General features: G+C 41.7%; 1 protein-coding gene across 1 annotated transcript in view; it reads left to right on the top strand.

Annotated features, from left to right (window-relative positions):
• The window catches only part of ZNF407 (zinc finger protein 407), a 442536-nt gene that overhangs the window by 289845 nt on the left and 127871 nt on the right, over positions 1–24820 (top strand). The window contains exon 8 of the mRNA XM_040632437.1: positions 16229–16407. Coding sequence (XP_040488371.1) covers positions 16229–16407 — 179 coding nt within the window. The remainder of the gene's footprint in view (positions 1–16228; positions 16408–24820) is intronic.

Raw genomic sequence — 24820 nt, 5'->3', positions numbered from 1 at the left:
ACACTTTTCATTTGACCGTAAGTTACCTTCTCATTTCAGCAAGCCTAGATTGTAGGGCATATGGGTGAGGGGGTGCAGGGCAGCAAGAGGTCCACGCGGGACAGTTGGAGTTTTCCCGCAAAGGCAGTGCGGAGCCAGTGGAGAGTTTTGAGCAGGAAAGGGACATACTCACATTTGTCAAAGATCACTGATGCCGCGCAAACGGTGAGCCGGAGAGGGACAGAGCAGGGACGGGAGGTCATGTTGTAGACAGTTGCAGAGGTGCCCACAGAACATCGTGAGTGCGCGACCCTAAACTGGCAGTGTGGCCGAGGACAGAGAGGGAGGTGGAGTCACATGCTCGTCAGGAGCTGGAACACATGGATTCAAGGGCAGGGTGACGGGTGTGTGCCAGGGCCAGGGCTACAGGCGGAGGGGCAGTGCCATGCCCGAGGCCTCCGCTGCCAGAGGAGGAAGCTCCCCGCAGCAGAGCTAGTGAGCTTCGGGCAGTGTGGACTCCGAGACACCCTGTGCTGTCCTCACGGAAATGGCAGTGGGCGTATAACGAGCGCTACTGTCCGTAGAACTTGGAGGTTTTGATAGGAGCAAAATCTCCCTTGGAAAATGTGGAAAACGAGACATGCACAGGGGCAAATAGCAAGTGTAAGAGAGACCAAGAAGCCACTTCCCGGAAACGGAAGGGACGTCAGGGCAGCAGGCGAGCAGTGCTCAGCCGCGCCAGACGTTCGTTCGGTAACATGAGGGCAGTGTAGTCCCCCTGCCTCAGTCACCAAGAGGTCACTGACTGTCCCGGGAAGAGCGGTTCTCGCCAAGGGCTGGAACGGACCCCAGCTGGGTGCACGAAGGGAAGCCATGGTGAGAGTCCGGGCTGGCTGCTCTTGAGGGAAGCCCGTCTTGAGGGCTGCTCTGGGAGAACGCTTGGGAGAGGCTGGGAGGGCGGACGGGTGGGTGCACAGTGTCCTTGGGTGTTTGTTTTCATGTGTTTGCTCAGGATTGCTTTTTAAATTGCATGTATGTGCTTTCATGCCAAGGTGAGAGCGCCAGCCGAGATGGCGACGTTGAGCGCCACGGTGCAGCTAAGGTGCCGGGTTCGGGTTCTGCGCATTGGGGGGGGGCACCGATGGTATTTTTTGAGCGGTCCCGTGTGCCTCAGTGGGAGCCCTCGGGACGCAGGGCAGCAGCTCATGTTCGCGCTGTCGGACCACTCTCTTGAGATGGAGAGCCGCGGCTTCAGAACCTCTGCTCTGATGATGTCTCTGCATTTTGGGGGGGCTGCACAGCACCCACTTTCACCTTTGTTGTGTTAAATCTTTTGAATCAAGAACATAGAGATTGTGTAATGGTATTATTCTGCTTTCCCTTCCCCACAGCCCCCCCCCCAACATTAGGATTTTATTTGTTTTGTAAGAATTTCCACAAAGCCTATATTACTTTAACTGTTACATGCGATTCAGAAATTTGCTTAGCACCAGCCAACAGTCCGGTGTAGTCATGTAGCAAACACTCATTTTTAAATGCAGTCTTTTAAAATGTGACATCTTTTCTATGACTTACTCTAAACAATTTCTGTGAGTGTCTCGGGGTTCTTCTCAGGCCAGTAAATCTAACGGGCTACTCTAGTGACGTCATAAGCTAGTGGAGGAGCTCAGCCATTTATTGTGATGACACCTGACTCCCCCATGTATTTACAGCCCACGCGATTTGTGTTACCTCTATCTTTCGTTTGCTTGACTTGCTCCAAGTAATTATATGTACAGCAGAACTCTTCTATCAGTTGTGGGCTTACTAGTATCTTCTGTGTCCATTTGTGCTAAAGCTTGTTTGACTGTTTTAGGTTCACCCCCTACCTTCTTCAAATTGCCACATTTCTAGGACCATAGAACTCTCCTGGAATGGTCCTGCCTAGAGAGATGTAATAATAAGGATCATGTGGGTACTGGAGTTAGTGTGTGTATGATATGAAGAGAGAAAGCAGATCTATCACTCCTTAGGGCGAGATAGGAGACGTGATTTGTGTCCGTGACTTAGGGTGTGTTACAGGTGCCGAGTGTGGGCGTCAGTTGTACCGCAGCACTGCAAAGTGGAAATAAGTCATCCGTATTGTCCCACAGGTTGAGGTATGCTTTTTGTTTGTTTGTTTTCGCATTCAGGAACATTGTGTATGGATTCCTTTGATCCCACTGCAATTTTGGCTTCTCTGTTTCATGATTAATTGTGGTTATCACAAAATGGTTATTATGGCTGCATCTCAAGTTTTGGGTTGTAGGTTTTTTAACTTTAAAAATGAAGTGTATTCATTNNNCTACAGATGATTCTGTACTTCTTATCACAAATCTGGGCAGCATTTCTGTGAGTCCAGGCAACGTAGCAGACGCGGTCACCACAGTGCTCCTGAAGCAGGTCCTTCTTAGCATTGGCTGTGCGGCAGCCTCCTTTTCCTCGGCTCACAGCGTCCTTCAGGAAGAAGGGACCCAGAGACGCCAAGTAGAAATGGCAGTAATAAGTGTGTCATTGGGAAAGTATCCTCCCAGACTCAGGGGCCGTGTGCCTGGGCCTGAGAAATAGATGGATGATATCAGCACACATATATATATAGTTTTAATTACATATTCCTTTCAGTTAATGATTTCTGTATGGCTGTTGAAACACGATGTTATGAATATAGTGATTATGCGACCCAAATCTTACTTCTTGAGTTATATGTGCTTATTTTTAACTAATATGCACATGCGCACATCACCTTCCTTGAATCCATTTTTAACAAAACAGTCTTTTAAAACATTGTGTGCTCTGATGTCGAAGAGATTCAAAACAGGGTTCCAGTTTTATTTTTAAGGGTTTTTTTTTTTTTTTAGTTTAAAAGTGGAATATATGTTTTCTTTAGCTGTAAAAGCACAATCAAGGCACCATGATAAGTGAGTCAGTGTTGTAAAAGTAAAACGAATTTTGCCTTCACTCACATGAGCTATAGAAGGAGGAAGCTTTATTGTCCCTGGGAAAGTGATAAGGCAGAGTAATTGTATATTATACTGTCCCGGAACATCTGCCTGAAGACTGTTGGAGCAATTCATCTATCATGGGCGATACAGCATGTTTTGTCTTTTTGCTTTAACCCGTCCCCACTGCTGGCCTGCGCGGAGGTTTTGATAGGGCCTGCGCCTGGGCCGGGGCTCACATTAATCAGTCCCCTTGTTCAACACTCCAGCTGACATAATTACAACCTGCGCACAGCAGTTATTCAAGCCGAGTCCTTGTCACTCGTGGTGCGAAACTACACAGCTCCGATCCCGGAGGAGATTGCCTTATCACACAGAACAAGGGCTCGCAGGAGTCGAAGAGAATAGAAATGGGAAAATGTCTTCCGGGAGTACTATATATTCCTTTAAAATAAGACATTTGAGAGACTTACAAGGGACAAAGGGAAGCATTGTGTGCAGAGGCAGAAATGAACCGGTTATTATTTTTAAATGGATTACGTGGAGCATTTTGTAAACATGAACGTAGATTATTAAATAAATCCAGTGGCCCCTCGTCATCAGTGTCTGTTTTCCATTAGCTGTTTTACAAAGTGATCCTGTAACTTCAGAATTAGAAAAACCTTAAGTGCTCACTTGATAAGACTCAATTTAACAAAATTAATAAAGTACTCACTTGAAATCTACTGTCAAGCAAATACACACTTAGGGAGTTTTGTAAGGAATGGAGTTCGAACCAGAGAAAGATTCTTTCGAAAGACTTTCAAAGATGGGGAAGTTTCGCGGTTTCCCGTGGTAGCGCAGCGCAGTTACCGGAGAGAGGGGCCGGCAAGGAAACTCCCAGTCATATCTCCTGTCGCGCCTCCTCGCTCTGATCCCAGCCGGGATGGATGACTGGCCAGTTCCTCCACTAAACCGGGTGTGAACAGTGCCGTCTCCCTTTGGCCACTTAAGTACTTAAAATTTTAGGGGAGCCCCTTCCCCAACTATACTACCAGAGTCTTCGAGCATGGTGATGTACCCATCACATGTGTCTGTGACACCACCCAGTCAGCCTTAGGCTTGTGTGCACAAACTTGTTGGTGTTTTAAATCAAGCCTTTTTATTTTTCTCTTCAGCATTATTAGATTGTCCCAAGTAAAACCAAGCTCTGGCCTAGACTATCTGAAACAGTGTGAAACATTTGGTTCAGTGAAATTTTACTTATGTCACCTTGAATACGAAAAAGCTTTCAACTAGAAATGCTACAGTAAATTTTCATATATGTATTACACGTTATTATATTATATATATTACATATATACTATATATGTAATATATATATGGAACGTGATTTGTAAAGTAGCCTCTATTTCAGGTCACTGATTTCCAGCCACAGTTTAGTAACGTACTACTTAAGTAGTTTGGGCCCCTTCGTCGGTATGTCTCCGTACGCCCACCGTTTTGCCGCCTTCACCCCTCTTACAAATATGACTCCAGTGATTGCGTGGACCTAAAAAGGTGGTCCCCTGCACCTTCTGAACGTTCTTAGTACACACCTTTTTGCTCAGAAGGCTTCTCATCCACATGCCTTTCCTGGTTTTACAGCATTTCACTTTGCTAAGCTTGGGTGGTTAACAGAAAAGGAAAGACTAAAACCCATCCTGTAAGGAAATAAACGTAAAGAGATGAAGACTCGGGTGGGGACTGTGCTTCACAGGTCCAGTACGAAAAGAGTGGCAAGATAGCGCTGAAGAGCGTTTCTGCCGGTGCTGACTGCGCCGGACAGAAGATTGGTGGAAGGGGGTGGAGCAGTTTGTAGGGCTAACTGGACATTTTGATTTTCACAAATCATGATCTCATGCAGTATTGTTAGCTCAGCCTAGAAAAAGTGTTTCTGTGGCCAAATAACTTTGAGAAACACACTATATAATGTACCCTTTGTCCGCCCCCTTTAAACTCCTCATGAACAATAGGTTAAAGACTCACAGAACTCTTGCTGTAGAAGTTTCCTCCTTTCCTAGATAGCAGAATACGGAGAGTTGAAACAGTTAATGAAATGTATTGTTTCTCTTTGAGCTAAAGAAGAGTCAAGGAGAAATCAAGGTTCTTCGGGGCTTGCCCTTGCCAGTGGCCCCTCCTCCCTCCATAGGACACGGAGGACAGGCCAAGTCTGGCCACACATTTAAATCAGTCTCCTTTTCTCACTTTACAGGGTGTAGGAGGGGGGCCATTCTTGAAATGTTAAGTTCTAACAAAATAATTTGAGTTTCTAACAGAGTTCCGTGTTGCTTCCTACCATTTTCTTCCTTGTGATTTTCATTGTTCTCCAGCAGAGTGGAAGGCGGGAAGGAGGGGGTTAGGTTTAAAGCAGATTAGCTCTTCTTACGGATTGTAGGTACCTTGAGCAGAGATTGAATAGAGAAGTACTGCAATGGGATGTGACCATGGGGCCATGAGTGGTGAGGAGCGGGGGCAGGTTTGCCTGCTTCTGGAAACAGGGAGCAGGGGCGCGGGAGGCAAAATTCTTGCAGGATGAATCCGTCAAAGGTGGTGCTGTATCCACAGGAAGTATGCACATAATCGGTCTCGTTAGAGATCAGTTGAAGTCAGTGAGGCATTTTAAATAGTGTGGAAAGCAAGTGATTTTAGGCCATTATCAATTTAAGATGTCGCTGAAAGGGGTAGAGCGGTGGACCGGTGAGATTTTCAATTCTGTTTCAAGGTTCAGTTTCATGTTAGGAAGCACACTGTGGATGTACACTATGAGGGTGGAACCAAAATGATTCCTTTGTATGTTTCCTGCTGTGTGTGTGGTAGGCACTACATTAAATACATGTTGAGTAAATTCATTTTGAAAACGGAAGTCAGTGCATGAAGAAATAGATTTGTTGTTGTTGTTGTTACTGGACACTTTCCATATAAACTCAAGCAGTGATGGGCTTACATGACTTCTGTTCTGTAAGTGCCTCCCAGGGAATGGGTTTGGAAGCCTGGCCTTGTTCCCTTGGTTTTCAGACCAGCACCTACCTGTGCAGATGGACAGAGGCCTCCTGGGGGTCACATGTGGCTGGTGGTGCAGCGGCCATGGGGCAGCTTTCTCTGTGCACACACTTTCTTGTGCTAGCTGTACTCAGAACGTGGTTGTGAGCACTCGGACAGCACCGTGACCTGGAACCCGGATACCTGTGTCTACTCAGGAGTAGTTGGACACGATCAGTAATGCATTGGTTTTTATCCACTTCTGTGCTGACTTACAGGTTCTTTTTTCTTATAAGATACGGCTCTGCTTTAGCGTCAGATGATGCCCATCACCTTCCTTCACATAACAAATACTAGTGTAATTATAACTGAGAAATGGGGAGAGAAAATACACATGAGTTCTTGTGGTCAGAGCCATGTGATTGCAAGGAATTGGGATTTATGAACAGCAGAAAGTCATGAATATAAGTGATCTGGTAGGAATTATCCTATTTAATAGAAGCCACCAGTTAAGGGGGAAAATGAAAAGAAAATTCATGGAATGTAGAGGAGGGTGATCCAGAAACTCCAATTAAAATTTGCAGGAAAAATTCAGGACATTGTATTTTGTGATTACTTCTGATACCTATAAACCGTTTTTGTCTTAGTTAAAAAAAGCAAAAGACTTTGGATAATTTTTTAAGTAATTAAACACGCCATTATATTTAAATATCTATTTTACTTAAATACCCATAAAACTTATCATTGTACGTTATTTTTACTATTTGCACTCGGTCATTTGAAAAGTCGGTCTCACTGCTGCACCCCATTTCCCTGAGAGAACCACTTCTAGTCATTCGTATCTTGGTCCCGCTGGAGATCACCTAAGTACTTCGCTTATTCCTCTCTTTTTTGGTTTGCAGACAGCATCTGGCTGTTGTAATATATCCAAAAAATGTTAGCTCAGTTACCTCAGTTTCTGCTACAGACGTCCCTGCTTTTATTCTAGGATTCTGTTTGGTAATCCAAGTGGTTACCTTTACAGCTTGACTTACTGTACTTAAATCTTTTACCTGATTCATCAGTTTGAATTGTCTGTATGTAAACAGGAGAATCTTTGCATTTAGGGTTTTCCCGATGTCAATTCCCAGCTTATGTCGGCTGTACTGCTTATTGTTTATAATATTTACATTTCATACAATACTATACAATCCACTTCTTTTTAAAATACGTGTTCTGATCATGTTTACTTTACGTGAGTAAAAGTTAGAAGATATTCTCATGATCATCCAAGTGCTTCAAACATACTAAGCAAACATGAAAGTTTCCTGACTTGTAAACCTTTCCAAAAAGATAGTTACCATCAATAGTTTGCTGACCATCCTTATTATACCCATTTAATGCAGTTATATATCTTTGTGACTTTGTGTATATAATTTTAAAAGCTAGAAGAAGCCATATATGTACTCATCTGGGACTTGCTTTATTTTTGTTTTAACTTAATAGTATGTCTTGGAAATTTTTCCACAGTGGGACATAAGGTTTACCTTATTTTATTTGATGGCTTTTGTCCAACAAATAAGGGTGAATAATGATGAGCATACACACCAGGTCTTTGTCAACAGCATTTGCTGAGAGAAGGTCATAGACCGGTGCATGGCTATTGTTCCTACCTTCAGCCCGTGTCCATATCTGTTGTGCTCTGAAGCAACACTCAGTTTTACAGTGTTGGATGTCATACTGGGAAAGTTCTGGGCCTTTGACTGTGGAACTGTTCAGCTCCACCACTGAGGGAGTCCCATCCTTCATGGGTGTGTGTGTTCAGGGTTGTGGTTGAGCAGTCAATTGACCTGGCCCACCAGGCCTCTTGCCTTGTCCTGACACCACTAAACATTCATGGTTGGGGAATACCCTCTCTCTTCCTGTAATCAGGGTGTGCCCTCCCAGTGTTCTTCCAGGGTGAAGTTGGCTTCCATGAAGCTCTGTAGGAGACCAGCTCCTCCTCTGGGAAGCAGGCTTGCAAGATAACAACCCTTAGCTCTCAGCAGTGTTGAATCCCACAGTGTGGACCATAAATTAATGACCCATTCCTCTGTTAACACATATCCAGTTTCAATTTTTTTCCTAGTGTTTAGTGTAGTGTTATAAATAATGGCTTAATGATTCTTCTTGTGGTTAATTTCTAGAAATTGAATTCCTAAATCCAAGAGTATGTGTATATTCTAATTCTGAAGGCCGTCCTCAAATGTCTTCCCAAAAGCTGACACTGCCACCAGTGATACTTGTTTCCCTTACCAATAATTAATGTTATTAGTCTTTTTGAATTTTGCCCCTCTGTTATGTTAGGCTTTAATTTGTATTTCCTTGGCTACTAGAGTCATTGATTACCTTTTAATGCTTATATAACCTTTTATAGATCCCCAATTGCAGATTTCTTGCTTATGCTCTTCATCTAGCTTTTGAGATTTTTATCTTTTTTTCTTATTAATCATAGGTACTCATTTTGTAGTCTTTATGCTAATGATTTGTCTTTATATATGTTGCATATATTCTCTCCATTTCTTTGATTTGTCTTTTAACTTTATTTATAATGTATTATGGTATATAGCAGTTTTAACTTTTAGGAAGTATATTTTGCTACATCTTTTTGTAGCATTTGGGTTTTGAATTTAGGAACGCTCTTTCCAACCAAGATTATAAAAATATTTTCTTGTATTTTCTTCTAGCACTTTTATAATTTAGTGTGCTCGTGTTAATGCTGAAGTCCAAATGGCATTTATTTTTACATGGTTAGGGCCATAAGAATCTAATTTGTTTCTCCCCATACAGCAAGCAGTTGACTCAACACCATTTGTTTTATAAAACCCATCATTTCCTTATTGATCTGAAATGACATCTTTATCCCTTATATACATGGATCTTTGCGCTGTCTATTCTGGTGATTTATTTGGTTCAACACTCTAAATGACATTCATTTGCTAAACATCATCGATAAAATGTTTCATTTAGGCAGGGGAATATGAAATTCTTTATTCTTACAGCTTCTCACCAATTTTAAATTTAAACAGCACAAATGTTCTGTAGTCTAAAATTATCAGGCTCTTTCCTTATGGGTCCTTTAGTGAGAACAGAAGTGGTAGAGGACTGTATACCTTGGGCCGCGTTACATAAACTGTGAAGCAGACCCTGCGCTGCTATATCGGAGCACATTCCGCCAACTTGCAGTGACTTGGCAGCTTGATGTTCTTCTCTCCCACAGAGATTTTCTCATTTTTCTTAGACTGGTTTTTTGCCCAGTGAATTTATAATTAAATACTACTGGTTAAAAAAATACATGATTAACTTCTGAAGTTTAATTTACATGAACACTTTCTTTGGATTATTCCTTATACATTTTGAATTGCTGTTACAAAGATATAGTAGAAACCCCATTCCACTGAAATGTTAGATAAATATGTACTACAGTGCATAGTATTGATACACTTGTTCCAATACATAAAACTTAACTACAGAGTAATTATTTTCAAGGATATGAGTTCAAAGACTATATTCCAAACAGGCAGAAGAAGAAATTGCGTTTCTCAACGTGTACACGTACATACACTTATATAACTGTTTTGGGAATCTGTTTTTATTCATAAGAATTGAAATTGCCTTTCAAATACAATAGGAAAATTGCTAATAATGATCCTGATAGTTGAACTGTTTTCCATTTAATAGGAAGACTAGTAGTAGTAATAAAAAAAGAATTGAGTACCTACTGCATTTTCTTTACATGCTTCATGTAATTTACTTTAATTCTCCTGACAGCTTTATGAGATACATGTATTTTTCCCATAAACCAAAAGAGTGCTCCATGGTCAGAAAGTTTGAGATTCAAGGTGTTGAACAAAACGGACATGTTTCTTTAAGCAGGACTTTCAGAATGTTTTATGTCAGTTTACATATATAGCATGCCAAATTGTTACCAGAAGATTAAGACCATCATTAATTTCACACCAGCGAATTTGAGAATGTCGAGGCAGATAGGTAGCCTCCCTTGGGGGAACAGAAAACTCAGATTTATTTAGTTCCTCTGTGTGCAGACACCCTTCTGTACACTTCAGCACATGACCTCTGGGCCGGTCTCTCTGTATTTCAGCCTCTTTATCAGAAAGATCATATTATCAGTACGTACATACATAGGAAATACCCAGTTGTGTCAGAGATGTTAATTTGTTATTGGCCAAGGTCTCTCTGGTTCTGTAGTTAATTCATGATGTTTGCCACGCCTGCTGAAGACCTCAGCCTTATGACTGACTCCATAATGGCCTGGGTACGGCCCTGTGATCCTGTGGTGATGGGAAGAAAAAGAACAATGCAGAAGGGTGAGCTCTACCAGATGGTAGCCTCCTGCAGCCTGGTTGGCATGGGCACAGACTGACCAGCTCACTATAATAGGAAGTCCAGAAGTAGCTTCAAACAAATAAAATATTGGTGAGGTGATATTTCAAGTCAATGGGGCAAAGATGGACTAGTAATGGTATTGAGAGGTCCAGCTTGTAGTCTGGACCTACACTTTGTACCACACTTTAGGATGGTTTTGAAATGGATCTAACACTTAATGTAAGGTTATACAACTATACAAGTACAGGAACCAAATTTGCGACAATTCTTTTATAGCTTCCAAGTAGGGAAGCCATAGAACAAAATTTAAAAACTTCTGCTTTTTCCACAAGCAAAGTCAAAAGAAGAAAAAAAGGAAACGAAGGAAAAAAATATTTGCAGCTTCTGTCATAGACCGTCAATCTCCTTAATGCATAAGAGAATGACTAACAACACTGTAGAAAAAAGGAGATCAAAATATGAAAACAGTACATGGAAAATACATATGGCATTTCAATATTTGAAGATACTTAGCCTCATTCATTATAAGAGAAATGCAAATTAAAACTTAAAAATTAAAAAATGAAACTCCAGTAAGCTGGAGTTTTTTTCTCCTACCAAATGGGCAAAAATTTGAAAGTTTGGTAACACACTACATTGGCAAGAATGTGCAGAAACAGGATCTCTCAAACATTGTTGGTAGAAGTGTAAATTACTGCAACTTCTCTGGAGGGCAATTTGGCAGAATTTATCAAAATTACAAAAGCATATGCCCATTGACATTTGAAACACTTCCACTTGGCATCATGAAATTCTCTTGGCATCCTGAGAAATAGAAAGTGTTCTACAAGATTATTCATTGCAACCTTGTTTACACTAGCAAGTGATTGGAAACAACCTAAATGCCCATCAATAGAGGATCGCTTGATATAATACGCTGTACCCATACTGTGGAGTACTGTGTGGTTATTAAAAAGGGAGAAAGGGGCGCCTGGGTGGCACAGTGGTTAAGTGTCTGCCTTCGGCTCAGGGCGTGATCCCGGCGTTATGGGATCGAGCCCCACGTCAGGCTCCTCCGCTATGAGCCTGCTTCTTCCTCTCCCACTCCCCCTGCTTGTGTTTCCTCTCTCGCTGGCTGTCTCTCTCTGTCAAATAAATAAATAAATAAAATCTTAAAAAAAAAAAAAAGGGAGAAAAAGAAGGCAAAGGAGAGGGGGAGGGAGTGGGGGGGGAGGGTGGAAATCAGCAATAGGAGGCTCTCCTACTGATGTCCCCCTGTGCTTCATTGTTAGGTGAGGAAAGCAAGATGCTGACTAATATTAGGCCAGCAAGTTTATATACCAGGAGGGTGGAGAAAAGACTCTACAATATATTTGTCATTTGAAAAAGTCATTTTTAATTCTCCCAAAAGATTGATAAGAAGTTATAAATTGTACCTGCTGGGGGGAGTGGGGGTTATCTGGGCAGAGCTGGACAGTGTATCTTCCATTGTTAGACTTTTTGTTGAAATATGCAGATGTGTGTTTGTTCAGCAACTTCATTGGTGCTTTTTCTTTTAATAACCGAAATAACATATATCCAAAGAGGGAAAAATTCAGAATTTTTTTGAGCTTCCTTTTCCTTAGGTTAAATACAACATAAATTTAACTTAACGCTTTTTGTATAATAGTGAGTTAGTAAGTAGTACTAATAAATAATTTTGCAGAGCTCTAGAAGCACTTTTGATATTCTGGTTATTATTTTGAAACACATTGCCTTTGAACTGAATAAAACATTTCCTTTATTACATGTATTTTAAGAAGCCTTAAAATTAGTTCCCATTTTGGTCCTTTGGCTATTGCCCAGCTTGATTATTGTGTAATACATTGTACATTACTCTCTTTATGTATATATTGTAAGCTGCCTCAAGGTTGTCAACACATCATATTCCAAAATCTAATTCTGAGTTTCCTCATAACTTTCCCAGCAAGTCCTGCATGCATCCTAATCCCCGTAGGGAGCTGGCAAGCACACTGCTCCAGCTTCCCATGCTGAGTCCCAAATATCTGTCCTTTTTCTTCTGCCACACTGTCTTGATTCCTATGGCTTTGGGATAACTTCTGAACTCGGAACATGTGAGTCCTCCAGCATAGTTCTTTTTTTCTGAGACTGTATTAGCTCTTCTAGGCCCAGTGCATTTCCATGTGAACCTTAGGATCAGCATTTCAATTTCTGTGAAACATCCCACTGAGCCTTTGACAGGGAGTGCATTAAACCTGTACTTGAGTTTGGGGAGTATCGCCATCTTAATACCAAGTCTTCCAGTCTGTGAACATGGGACACAAATAAGCTCTTTACGTTAAAATTCAGTGTCAAAGTGAAGACATTGTTCAGTCACCCATCCTAATGATTGTGTGCCCAGTTGGCTCAACTGCTATTATGCCTGGTGAGTTAGCCATGACCCTGTTGGAAATCATGTCTTAGGGCGCCCTTCCTTCTCCTGCACCACGCAGCCTTGATTAGTGCCGCTTCGATTTACCATGCGCATTACTACTCGTAAGTTCTGTTTGTGGGAAGAATGAGCGAGTTCGGGCTGAATAGCATTCAGCATTACTTACCAGAAGGTGTCCGATTATTTATTGTTCCTCGATATTTGCGACAAGTTACAGATGTTCTCGAATGCCGGGACTAAAGTTTGCCTCTACCTGCTGCAGGTACTGTGCTTTAAAGGACAGTGGACAATATGTCCTAGCTTTTACTTCCTAGGCTTTGATTGGAATAGTTTGATTTTGCAGGTGCGAAAAGGCTCGGTTTTGTCCCGATATTTTAAACAGTTTTATATGATGTGACATTAAAATGCAGAGGAGCAGATTTTGATCGCATGCAAATACACTGTCATCTGTGAAATGTATAAAATGTATCTTTTCTATTGCAGACAGACATTTCCTATTTTATGTTCTTGTTAGCATGTATTTAATGCTAATGTATTTAATTAGCATGTATTTAATTTAATCTTATCTGTATATAAAACAGAATTATAAAAATACATATACATGTATTATACATAAAATATATGAGCAGTATGTATAGTATAAATAAAAATATATATGTATGTACGTGTAAATATATGTGTGTGACATGGTCCTTAATACCTTGTAAAATATCAGCTTCTACACCACTTCTTTCTTGTCTTAGTCTGTATTTTTAAATAAAAAGAAGCCTCTCACCTTTTTAAATTCTCCCTCCCCCTCTTCACTTGCTTCACCGTTAGTCTCCTGATCGTTAGCTTCCACATACTGTTTAGGTACTAAGAGATGTTGGTTTGTTTTTGTCCAAGATACACCCTTTCCAAAAACAAAATACTCTGTTTTTGATGTCATCACTTCAAGACCGTCACCGAAGATGAGGATTCATTGCTTTATATTGTGTCGTATTTAAGTATATGTTACGGATTGAAGTTGGTCGGTTTTGGTAATTCTGATTTCCTCACTTGATCAGGATTGTCTTTGATGATTCTTAATGCGTAGCTTTTTTCATAAGGGAATAATGTAGGTGGTGCTGAAGAGTGGGCACTAAGTACAGTGGGGGCTGTTTGTTTTCACCCCCTGGTGTCAGTAAACACTGGTGAGTTGAGGGGGTGTCATGGAAAACAAATGGGAGATCTGCAGAATTAAGGGAGTGATTTGGAACAGTTCGCTCAGCTAGTGGGAGAGTTAAAAAAAATGGTCCTCTTCCTTTTAATTGTCACAAAAGTGGACCTTTGTTTCATCTATCCTCAGATGTTTTCCTGTTGCTTTTGTCAACATGATATTATTATTCCAACGATATTTATACAATTAAGAGACTACAGCTTCACCCTTTTCCTAGAATGTGCGTAGTATCTTTGAGATGCTTGTATGCAAGGATGAAGGTTTAACCTTTGATAGTCAGCTCATCTCCTGATGCTCCCTCCCTTCTCTGCACCACCTCTCACTGTCTCTGCCTCTAGGAGTAGTGTGATATCCTCAAAGTAGCAAGCCAGTGACAAGCTGGAGGGGACATGATGTGCTTCTTCGTTTTTCATTTAGTACAGTGATTATTTACAATAGGGATTTATAGAAAAAGCAGGAAAGCAAGAAAGAGATAAGCCATATATGCATATTTTCACAAACGTAAGGTATATTTAGTCTAAGTTCTAAGAGAAACTGAACATAAAGTTTGACAGAGCACTAGCCAAAGGCAAAGCTTAAAATAGCTGAAAAAATCTCTTTTGTTCGGGTTCTTCTTATTTTTAAAGGTGTGTGTTGTTTTATAAATTTTTTAATGGAAATAATATATAATTAAAGTGTATTTGGAAAATAGAAGTGGGCGTTGTTCTGTAGTTGCATTAACATTTTGCTGTGTTTCTTTCTAGTCTAGCCGTAGAGGAATTTGTCTGATTTACTCTTTCTAATTCTGTATAGTTGGGCACTTGCATTTCAGGACAGACTCTGCTTAGGGATGGGAGGGAGGTAGCCTAAGCTTTTCCAGGGGAATATCTTGGATCCAGTTATAGGACTGTTCCCATAATGCCGGATGCCCATTCACGAGGAAAATATTTGTGTTCCCCTTCATCTGGATGTCTCTAGGAAAGGTCGTCCTTGTCCCTTTGCATCTGTGGCATGCTCTTCCTAGAGCCGCTGTCATGAACTCCGCCTTGCTTTCCTGATACTCCTCCACTCTCCTCTCTCCATGAGTGAAGAGACGACGTGTTCACTGAGTCTCTAGATTTCTAATGCCATTTGTTGCCTTTACCTGTGAGTGATAGTATAGCTACTATAAAATTGTTGGGTTATGACCAATTTTGCATTCATCCCCAGTGTTTTTAGGGCACATTCCTGCAAAGTCAGCGTCACAGTCGAGTATGACACACAAATGTAATCCTCCTTAGAGGTGTTGGGGCAGCACAGAGCCTCGTGAAGCCTCCGGGTAGGACCTTTCATCGTCTGGTGTGCGTTGTGAGATGTGTTTGCCAACTGCCGTGCTCCTACCTTATTGGTCACAGAACCTTCACTTCAGACAACATCCTGCAGCGTCTGTTCCTTGGCAGTACCCTCCAGAAATGCTGATGATCCTATTGCTGGATTTTTCTTTTTGCATTTAATTTTGTTCTGTGGGAAATTTGAGGCCAGTTTGATTTTTTGTTTCTTTCTAGTTAAGTGCACCCCCCTCCCCGGCAACCTGCGTGCATTTGCAGTGCGCTTTTTAGTACTGTTCTCCCAAAGACGAAAGACAGCAGCTGCGTATGTGCTCAGAAAGCGTCTAGGTGGGCAGTGTCTGATGCAGAGATTCACAGAGGGCTGAAGGAGCAGGTGGAAGAGAGCAGAGGCGTGTCCCTGTTATCGGGGCATTTCAGTACAAGAGGAGCCTATTCCTATTTTCAAGGCTATTTGGCATACAGAATATAGGGCCTCCATTGTGTCTTGCAGTCCTTCATGCTTAGAGACCAACACCAATGTGGAAAGATCGCCGGCACTCCACATGCTGCTGCTTTTCTATCTCCAGACTATTTTAGAGCTCACTTGACAGAGCTTAGAAGCCAGAGCTGCTCTGTTTCCTCAGTGCTCTAAATTCAGTGAGGCCACAGTGCTTTCCTTTGCACCACTCCTCCCTGGTGAAAGGTGTGTTCTTGGGGTTAAGGAAACTCCTTCAGTGCCCTCAAGTGGCACCAGAATAATTTGATATTAAAATTGTAGAACCTGGGATTTTGTGCTTCCTGTTCCGCATAGAATTGGATCACTAAGGTAAAAGACCAACTTAAAAATTAGCACCAGGTTCACAGAATCTACCAGCATCATGGGATTACTGTATTATACAAGTAGAAATTACTGTACCAGGACAGCTCTCGATGAGGGCCTGACACTTGGAGAGGCCTACATAGTAGCATCATCTGTGGTCTCGTGGTGCTGATTCGACTTTAATTTGGTTCACTTTTCTTTCTTACTCGGTAGGTCAAACTGTGCTGAAAACATCCGCAAGCACATTTTGCACACGGGCAAACATGAAGGAGTCAAGATGTACAACTGCCCCAAATGTGACTACGGAACAAACGTGCCTGTGGAGTTCCGAAACCACTTGAAAGAGCAACATCCGGACATCGAGAACCCTGACCTGGCTTACCTGCATGCTGGTAAGCGCTAACACTATCACCATAGCTGCAGTTTTTAAGAGGATTTCATTTCATTCATCCACAGTGTTAGGATGCTGTCTGTCCATTACTGTCATGTATTTTAACACAGTGGAGCACGTGAGAGCATCTGCTTCCTGACTTCCAAAAAAGCGCGTTCTGGGCTTATCCCACTCGACTATGAAAACGGGTCTTTTCTATCGTATGTCATCAAGAGCAAATTTGACAAAATAATCCTTCCAGGGCAAGAAAGTTAGTAATAGCAAATAGTCGGTGTTCAGTTGACTGAAACGATAGCTGTGGTTTGAACTCCACGTTTCGACTAATCGGTAGCATTTTTAATTTTTTTCAAAAAACATTTGTGAATTAAAATGTTATGCCCTGCCCCTGTGCACCGCTGTCTTGGGATGAGCACCTAGAAAGGGAGAGCACATGCCCCAGGAGGGTGAGTTAAGCAGCTCGGACGGAGGAACGTGGTGTCACTCCTGTTTCAGAGATTAGGAGGGACTTGTCCGCAGTGTGAGGGCTCGGTGCTGCCGGCAGGGCCGGCCGCTCACATAGCCTCGCCTCCCTGGACCTGAAGCCAGAGGCGCAGCCACAAGGGCAGGTCCTTCAGATCTACCCCTGTGCATAGTCCAGCGTGTCTGCACTAAGCAGCGTGCCTTCCTCGAGTGCTGCGTTCTTACTGTGCAGGGCAGCCACGGCGGATGACGAGCGCAAGGACAGGTTGGAGGAAGTGCTTACCCTGCAGGAGATTTAGAGAAAGTTCCAAAATGTGGGCCAAGCAGTACTATACTTCAGTAATGCCAGTTGATACAGCGAGCGTTTTAAGCAGATGGCTTTGGGATCAGTTACAGCCACGTGAAAACTCTCCTCCTTTCCGTACTGGCCCTGTGACCTCAGGCAGGCCAACCTCGTCATGCCTCAGGTTCCTCCTCTGTGAGTCTACGTGGCGGTATCTCTTTGAAGGGTCATTGTGAGAAGTGAAAAAGCTAATGGCCAAGCGCAGTACCTTTTATGCCTGCCTAGCAGGAGCAATGCAGACGGGCTGGTGGGTCATGGGGGTGATGCTGGAGGTGTGACCACAGTGTTTGAAAGTCATGGGAAACCCACCCGAAATGCAAACATCATGGGAAACCCTACCCATCTGCAAAATGTGTAAGTAATGTTTGCTCAGATAACATTTACATGAAAGGAGATGGAACTTAATGAATGATTTGAGTTAGAAAACTATTCTTATCTATTGGTTATTATTACATTTGACAATGTCTGCATATAAGGTTATTACTTGTTTTTTGCTGATGTGTTCTTTCAAATTTCTGTTTATGCTCATATGACTGGCTTTTTAAGCAATGGTAGAATGTCTGCAGTTGTCATCTGTGTTGTATCCAAGGCTGTTTTTGAAAAACAAAAACACAGGTCGGTATTCCTTGCATGTTAGTGAGGTTGCGACCAAAATGTTTGTTTGGACAGTTTATAGCTTTAGGCACAAGAACAGATAAAGTCAAATTGAAGTATCTTCTGGCCATCAGTTCCTATGGGTTCTTCCTTAAGATGAGCCGTGACCATACAAAGGCCAGAAATACTGCCTATGGAAGGAGGCGCTTCAAGTAGCCGCCAAGCAAAATGATCTAAATTGCCACTGGATCGTCAGGAAAGTACCCTTTTCAAGATAGTCCTGCGCCTGCTTCTCCAGGTGCTATGTCGCTGTCTTCTCTCTCCCCATTGCACCAACTGGACATTACAAATGGGTCATTTCCCTAAAATGAAGTATTTGTAACTTTCCGATGAGCGCCAAGGAAAGGAGGAGGAAGCTAACTGCAGAGCATAGACACACATTCCTCTTGTCGCTCTGCTCAGAAAGGACAGACAGCTTGGCCTGTGCCGTCGCTGCACTCGCAATGCTGACTGTTCCCTGGAGAGATGTTTGGAGATATTATTAGTATAAAACAAGTTTTAAGAAGAATTATTCCATTTCCTTGTGTATGTCTGTCATGCTCATGCGTGTGTAATCCTAGTTTTCGGTTTATATTTATAATTCTGTTCGAAACTCCTTTCTGCAGAAGTCACTGTAGCTAGCATTCCTCACAGAGCAAACCCGTGTGGTCCGCGTGGGGTGTCGGGTGTCGGCTCCTCCCTGGGCGTGGCAGTAGTGCTCCTTGGTAATGTTTTTGCTTTGATAAACGTAGCTCGGCCAAGAGAAAACTTTAAAAAGGTAATGTTTCTTAGACTGTGACTGACTCTTTACCCTTGTGATCGTAGATCATCCGCAGTGCATTTAGGGCTACGGGAAAGTAGGCTTCCTCGGTATAAAGTAGGGTGTTGAGTCAAGCTGTTGCTGCTCCTCGTTCCGTATTGTTCGGTGGTAGAATTAGGCGCCGCGGTTGTTGAATCCACGCGGGGCAGTAGGTGCTGGGATGGGTCCCGCAGCAGCAGCAGGGTTTTCTGCAAGAGTGGTTTCTGGCCGGAAGGGTACCATCAGCTGTGTTCTCCGGTGTCTGCACTGTCCATGTGCTGAGCATCTCGTAACCCAACATCCAGGGAAGCATATTATGCAGTTCTTTGAATAAAAGGGTGAGTTTAAAGCTACCCAAAAACAGACAGACAAAATCACTCTGGTCCTCACGTGATTCTACCATGTACATCAAACATCCGAAAGACCATTAGAAGGGACATTAAACAACAGCCACAGAAAAGTGTCATTTGAGATATTTTCAATTTTAGTTGAGATAATATTTGGGAATTTATATGTTGAAGCATAGACATATACTTTTTGGAAAGTATTGTTGGAAAACAGCTCTGCAGAAAGAGCTTTTGCTGTGACTGTGTGCTTCCCCGGGTTGGGTACATGAAGTCATGTAGGACTCCTCTCCTGCAGTCATGGAGGCCATGTAATTTAGCAGGAGTTCCCTGGAGACCAGGTCACACCCTGTGTGCCACACTGTAAGGTCGTAGACATCTGCACATCTCAGAGCTTCCCGTCCTCGTCCTCAGAGTCAGAAGCAATCTCTGCTTCTGTGTTGGCGTGGCCATTACGGTCGGGTAGATTTGAACGTCAGCCCTATTCCAGCCCTATTCCCTTATTGAATGGCTCTGAAACTGTTGTTTTAATTCTGTGGGTCTCAGTGTCCCCCTCTGCATGGCGGGGACAGTAAGGGCTGTTAGCAGTGTTGTCACCATCTGTACCACATGACGCGGGGTGCGCGCAGTAACGTGTGGCCATTCTGAGCAGCCATGGTTGCACGTTGTTCTTCGTCTCTGTCACTTCTTTGGGGAATTCATGGACTTGCCTCTCAGTGATTTTCAGGAACTAAAAGAATGATTTTAGTATCATTTCTTCATTTCATACTCCAGAGAATTAAAGCCTTTATGTGAGCTCTAATTTTGGATATAGTTTTATTTGAAAAACAGATAAAAGTGGTTATTTTTAAAATAAAAGTTGATTATTTAGAGATGTATTCTTTGATTTCCAGGCATTTAGGGATTTTTCTAGTTATCTTCTTGTTAACTATTGAAATAGTAATATAAGTTGATTTCTAGCTTCTATCTACTGTGCTGATAGAACATAATACTGAATTATTTCAGTCCTTTGAAATTTGTTTATGCTTTCTTCGTGCCCAGCATTTGGTAAGTTTTGGTAAATGTTTGAGACACGCTAGAAAGGAACATAAATAGTGGTGCTGTTTGGTGTGTATTCTGTGTTCCCTACACATCACTTACACCGAGGTTTTTCACTGTGCTGTTCAGATTGTCTGTATTCTTACGTGTTTTTTATGCTACCTCTCCCAACTGTGAAGAGGAGTGTATAAAGTTGCCCCCTGTGATTGTGGATTTGTCTGGTTTGTTTGTTTTTTTAAATTCTCTTACTTTTAGCTTTACATATTTTCAACATCTATCCCTGGCTACTCATAACTGTAAGATGATTTTATACACATACCCATCTATCGTAAAGAAACTGTATGTATTCCTTATAATTATGACAAGTTCCTTTTTGTCTGTAGTAATGCTTCTCGCCATCATTCTGTGTTTCATGTTGGTGTAGCTGCATCGGCTTCTTTATAAGCAGCGTCTAGCTGCATTTGGTTTTTTATCTGCTGTGACAGTTTTAACCTTTTACATGAGATAGTCTTTAGTCTTTTACTTTTGTATTTATACTTTGTATCATTATCAGTACTTTCATCGTGGTCAAAAACGGAAACTACCCAAACGCCCATCTAGTAGAGTGTACAAAAGGCTGTGTGTTCAGAGTGGGATGCTGTGCTGCAGCGAGGACGACCCAGCTACACAAAAGAAACCGTAGATGAATCTCCCAGTCGTAGAATTGGATGAACTAAAGCTTTTCTACATACATATTTTTTAAAAATATGATTTATTTGCTTCCTGTATTTCTGGAGAGATTTATTGAGGTCCACTCTAGATCCAATATGATGAGATTTTACAATCTTATTAATCCGCACAAAATTGACATCAAATTAAAAGTTGCCAGAATTCTTTCATTGTACATTATAATTTTTTTTCTATTTGGTGAAATCCATTTCACCCCACAAATGATGACCTTTATGTTAGTAATTGCTTGTCTACAGTCTCTGTTACCGAAGAGTTCACGTGGTGGTCATTCACTGCACCCCGAGCATCAATGAAATACACTCCATGTTTGCGGTACAGACCTTCAGTCGGACTTGGGTGGTTTTGTGTCAGAATACTTCGAACAGCACCGGAAATAAGGGAGAAGGCCATGGAGAAGGTTGAGGGGAGCACACGTGCCTCTCGTGATTATGCCAAAGAAGGAAACAGATGGTTTTCTCTCGTAAATTCCAGGTCTGCACCTCAGAAAGCATGCTTGCTTCTGACGTGGCGTTCACTGGTGCTGGGTGCGTGCTCAGGGCAGGACAGGGCGGGGCCGGGCCACCCTATGTAGTGTGACCGTGGCATCAATTTAGTTCCTTCACATTTCCTCTGAGAAGCTGGGACTTTCAGTGTTGGAAATGTTTATGTGTTTTCTAAAGGTGATGATCAAATGATGTTCTCTGTTCAGGAAAAATTAAGTATTAAGTGATGACATGGTATTTTCTCTAATTCCTTCATTTTCTACTGTTGTAGGGTTTTAAAAAAATCATATTTAAATTGATATGATTTTCATCAGTTCTTATATTGTTAAGACTTAAGCATTTAAGAATGTACATTAGGTTACCTGTACAGTGTGATAGTCTTTTCACAAAATGGGATTTTCATATTGTTCTTTAAGATGATCAGTTTTTTAATTCTTTAAAACATGTATTATTGCATTCCATAGCATTTTCCTCTTACCCAGGTGTAAGAATAGGAATGTGAAAGTTTGATTCTTACCAAACTCCACATCCTTTTTCTTTACAGCGCTAACTAATCCAGCACCATTGAAACTATAACTATGCTGAACTGATTCCTGAGTTCTCCGTAAGCGCACCGCTGCGTTGTCGGGCAGATGGAATTCTGTATTCCACCCCGGAGCCCCTTTGCTTCATCTATCACAGTTAAGATAAAACAGCTGTAGCCTTTTGTATCTTAACAATTCCCTCTCACTTAGCGGAATATTCAAATCTCCTCATATAAAAGATTTTCTTCATCATTAATTAAAAACATTAGCGTTCTGATCTACAGAGCCTTGTAAAATGTAGTTTTCCCCAGATTGTGGGGCCTTCTATTTTTAACCCCATTTCTTTCAGCCCCTTTTGTTAGTTGGTGCTCTGACACGTGTCATGACATTTTGTACAATAATTCATTTTATGAAGAGGTCCAAAAATCTCAGAAAATCCTGACACTGTCTCATTGGTTCTCCTTACATAAACCAATTATTACTTCAACCTAAAAAGGAACGAAATTTTTTCTGACATGATTGCCTTTGGAAAATCCATGCTGACTCACTCCTATTAAATTGTACTTCTCCAAATGTATCATTAAGCTCATCCATAAGTATCATCTCAAATTTATTTCCTAATATAGATGTTAGACTAGCAGCTCTATAATTTTCAGCCTCTACCCTCTCTCTTTGTAACCTTCAGACTGGATTCCTTGTTTTCCAGGCTCCTGGTATTTCACCACTGACAAAAGACTTCCTAAAATAATTAACAGTTCAACTATTTGATTCTTTACCCTCAGACATCACCCATGGGTTAATTTACTGTTTTTCTTAACTGCTGCTAAATGTCTTTGTTCCTTTCTAACTCCTCCCTGCGTCTAACTCTGGCTTCTTCTGGCCGGCGCCGTGATCCATGTCCATCCCGGCAGGTTCGAGTAACTAGCTTTTCTCTTTGCTCTTTTCTCTGTCACTCGTAGTCCTGTTGGGTTTGCTAAGCTTAGAACTAACTACCCCACGTACTGTATAGCCAGTGGGGGAATAATGCCAAAGCAGGGGTTTCATCAACCAGCTTTTTTCGCTGATAGACACTTGCTCTCGAGGTCAGCTCATTTGCAGATGCTTATCGGTAAACATGGTGTTACTGGTAAGTTAAGCAGATCCTCTCAACTCATCCCTGTTTCTCTTTTATTGAATAATATACTGAAATATGTTTTTTCAAAACTTCTAAGTATACATTTTAAAATATTTTTAATTCAATCTGCTTAGGAAGAAGTGTTCTAACTTTTCTTCAGTGTGTCCAAAAACGTCCTTTTCCTGCTTATCACCGTGGAGCAGGGTTAAGGACGTACGCGCTCCTTTCCATCTGCCGGGGCCGCGCTTCTGCCACCTGCTTCGCACGCCCTCCTGCCGTCGGGCAGTCCTGCGTGTTGGGGAGTCCGTGGTGTGTGGTACGGCCTCCTACTTGAGGAGGTTGGTGGGTGGTACTAAAGCACACTGTTACTTCACACGGTCACATTGTGACTTTCCAGTTACAGAGATGAAGAGGAAGGGTAGCAGGACTGTGCCAAACTTGTCACCAGGCCACTCCTTTAAAACAAAGCTGTTCGGTAGGTGTTATTCCCAACTTAATGGTTTTTTTAAAAAATGGGTCTTCAAGAGGCTGACTTGCCCGAGGAGGCTACATCCCTGCAGCGCGGCCGATGGAAGTCCGTGCCTGAGGGGCTCCAGGAGTTACCTCGTCCTGCTCGCACAGGAGCTGAAGACAGAATCAGCCCCTGTGGGTTAATAAATTGTTATCATGAAGCCTTAACATGTTGGAGTTTTAAGACTTCAGATAATCTGAAAACATGAGCCAGGAGGTAACCTATACTAAACAAAAAGAGCCACCAGGGTAACTGTTTTCACAGTTGTACTTCTGCGGCCTAGTACAGAGCCTGGCAGATGGCGCCGGCATCCGTCAGATGAACCGGGTTTTAATGTCCTGACTCTATGGCTGTCGAGATATGTGACTTTGAGCAAGTCACTCAGCTGTTCTGTGTCTGTGTTCTCTACCACAAGATGCGTAGCACTGGTTAGCCTTTCTTCCGAATATGAGATTAATCAATGCATATGAAAAAGCTTTGAAAATTCTTACTGATACTGAGATTTTCTTTGTTATTGCCCTTCTGATAGTAGGAAGTTAGAAGGAAAGGACTGCGGTGATTTCTTTGCATTTATTTGAAGTTGCTATTAAGAGTAATGAATCTTATAACCGTATATGTGTTAGCAGGTATCCGTGGATCAGCATGACAGTCTGAGTGTGTAGCTAAAGTTAGGGCTAGAGAAGGTCTTTATATGGCTTTTTTTTTTTCAGAGTAAAACATCACTTTATTTATTTGAATTATTTCTATTCTTTGCTCTTTATATTTTTAAAAATGTTTTTATAAATGAATATGATGCTGAAATAACGTCCTTTCGAGTGGATATTTCAATGTTCTATGGCAGTCACAACATTTAAAATAAAATCAGAGTCCACAATTAAAATATAGCTTTTGTTATAACACCTCATACAGTTGACTGAAGATAATCTGAAATTCATGTAAATCCATTCAATTAATCATTTTTGATGGATTTCAGGCCCTCAGAGCAGTCAGGCTCATCTCCTAGCTACATCATTTTAGAAGTTTTAAAGTGAGGTTTAATTTTTTTCCAGAAAAAAAAACTCCATGCTCTTCTTTCTTGGGAGGCCTAGCTAAGTGTAATTAGCCTGTGTAATTCAGAGCCACATTAAAACTTCCTTTTAGGCCTCTTTCCTTGCTGCCACAAGGTTATACAGGCACATGACAGTGTGCTTACCTCATCACCAAGCAAAATTGTGATCTTATCTAGGCTAACATTTACAGCATTCATGAACTGAATTCTGAAAGTTAAAATAGTTAAAGAGAAAAAAAAAGAAAACAAAATTGTGATCTTATCCTCCCTGACAACTTCATTTATCAAAATTTTAAGGGGAAAAATTGATTGTGGAAAGTTATAAGTGGGTGCAGTATGATTTTATCAGGTAATTGATGTGGCTTTTATTTTTATATAGACCTTTTATCA

This window comes from Ursus maritimus, unplaced genomic scaffold, assembly GCF_017311325.1.
Source record: "Ursus maritimus isolate PB19 unplaced genomic scaffold, ASM1731132v1 scaffold_18, whole genome shotgun sequence".
NCBI classification, from domain to species: Eukaryota; Metazoa; Chordata; class Mammalia; order Carnivora; family Ursidae; genus Ursus; species Ursus maritimus.
Note: the sequence above shows the minus strand (reverse complement) of the source record. Positions and strands in the feature narration are given on the sequence as shown.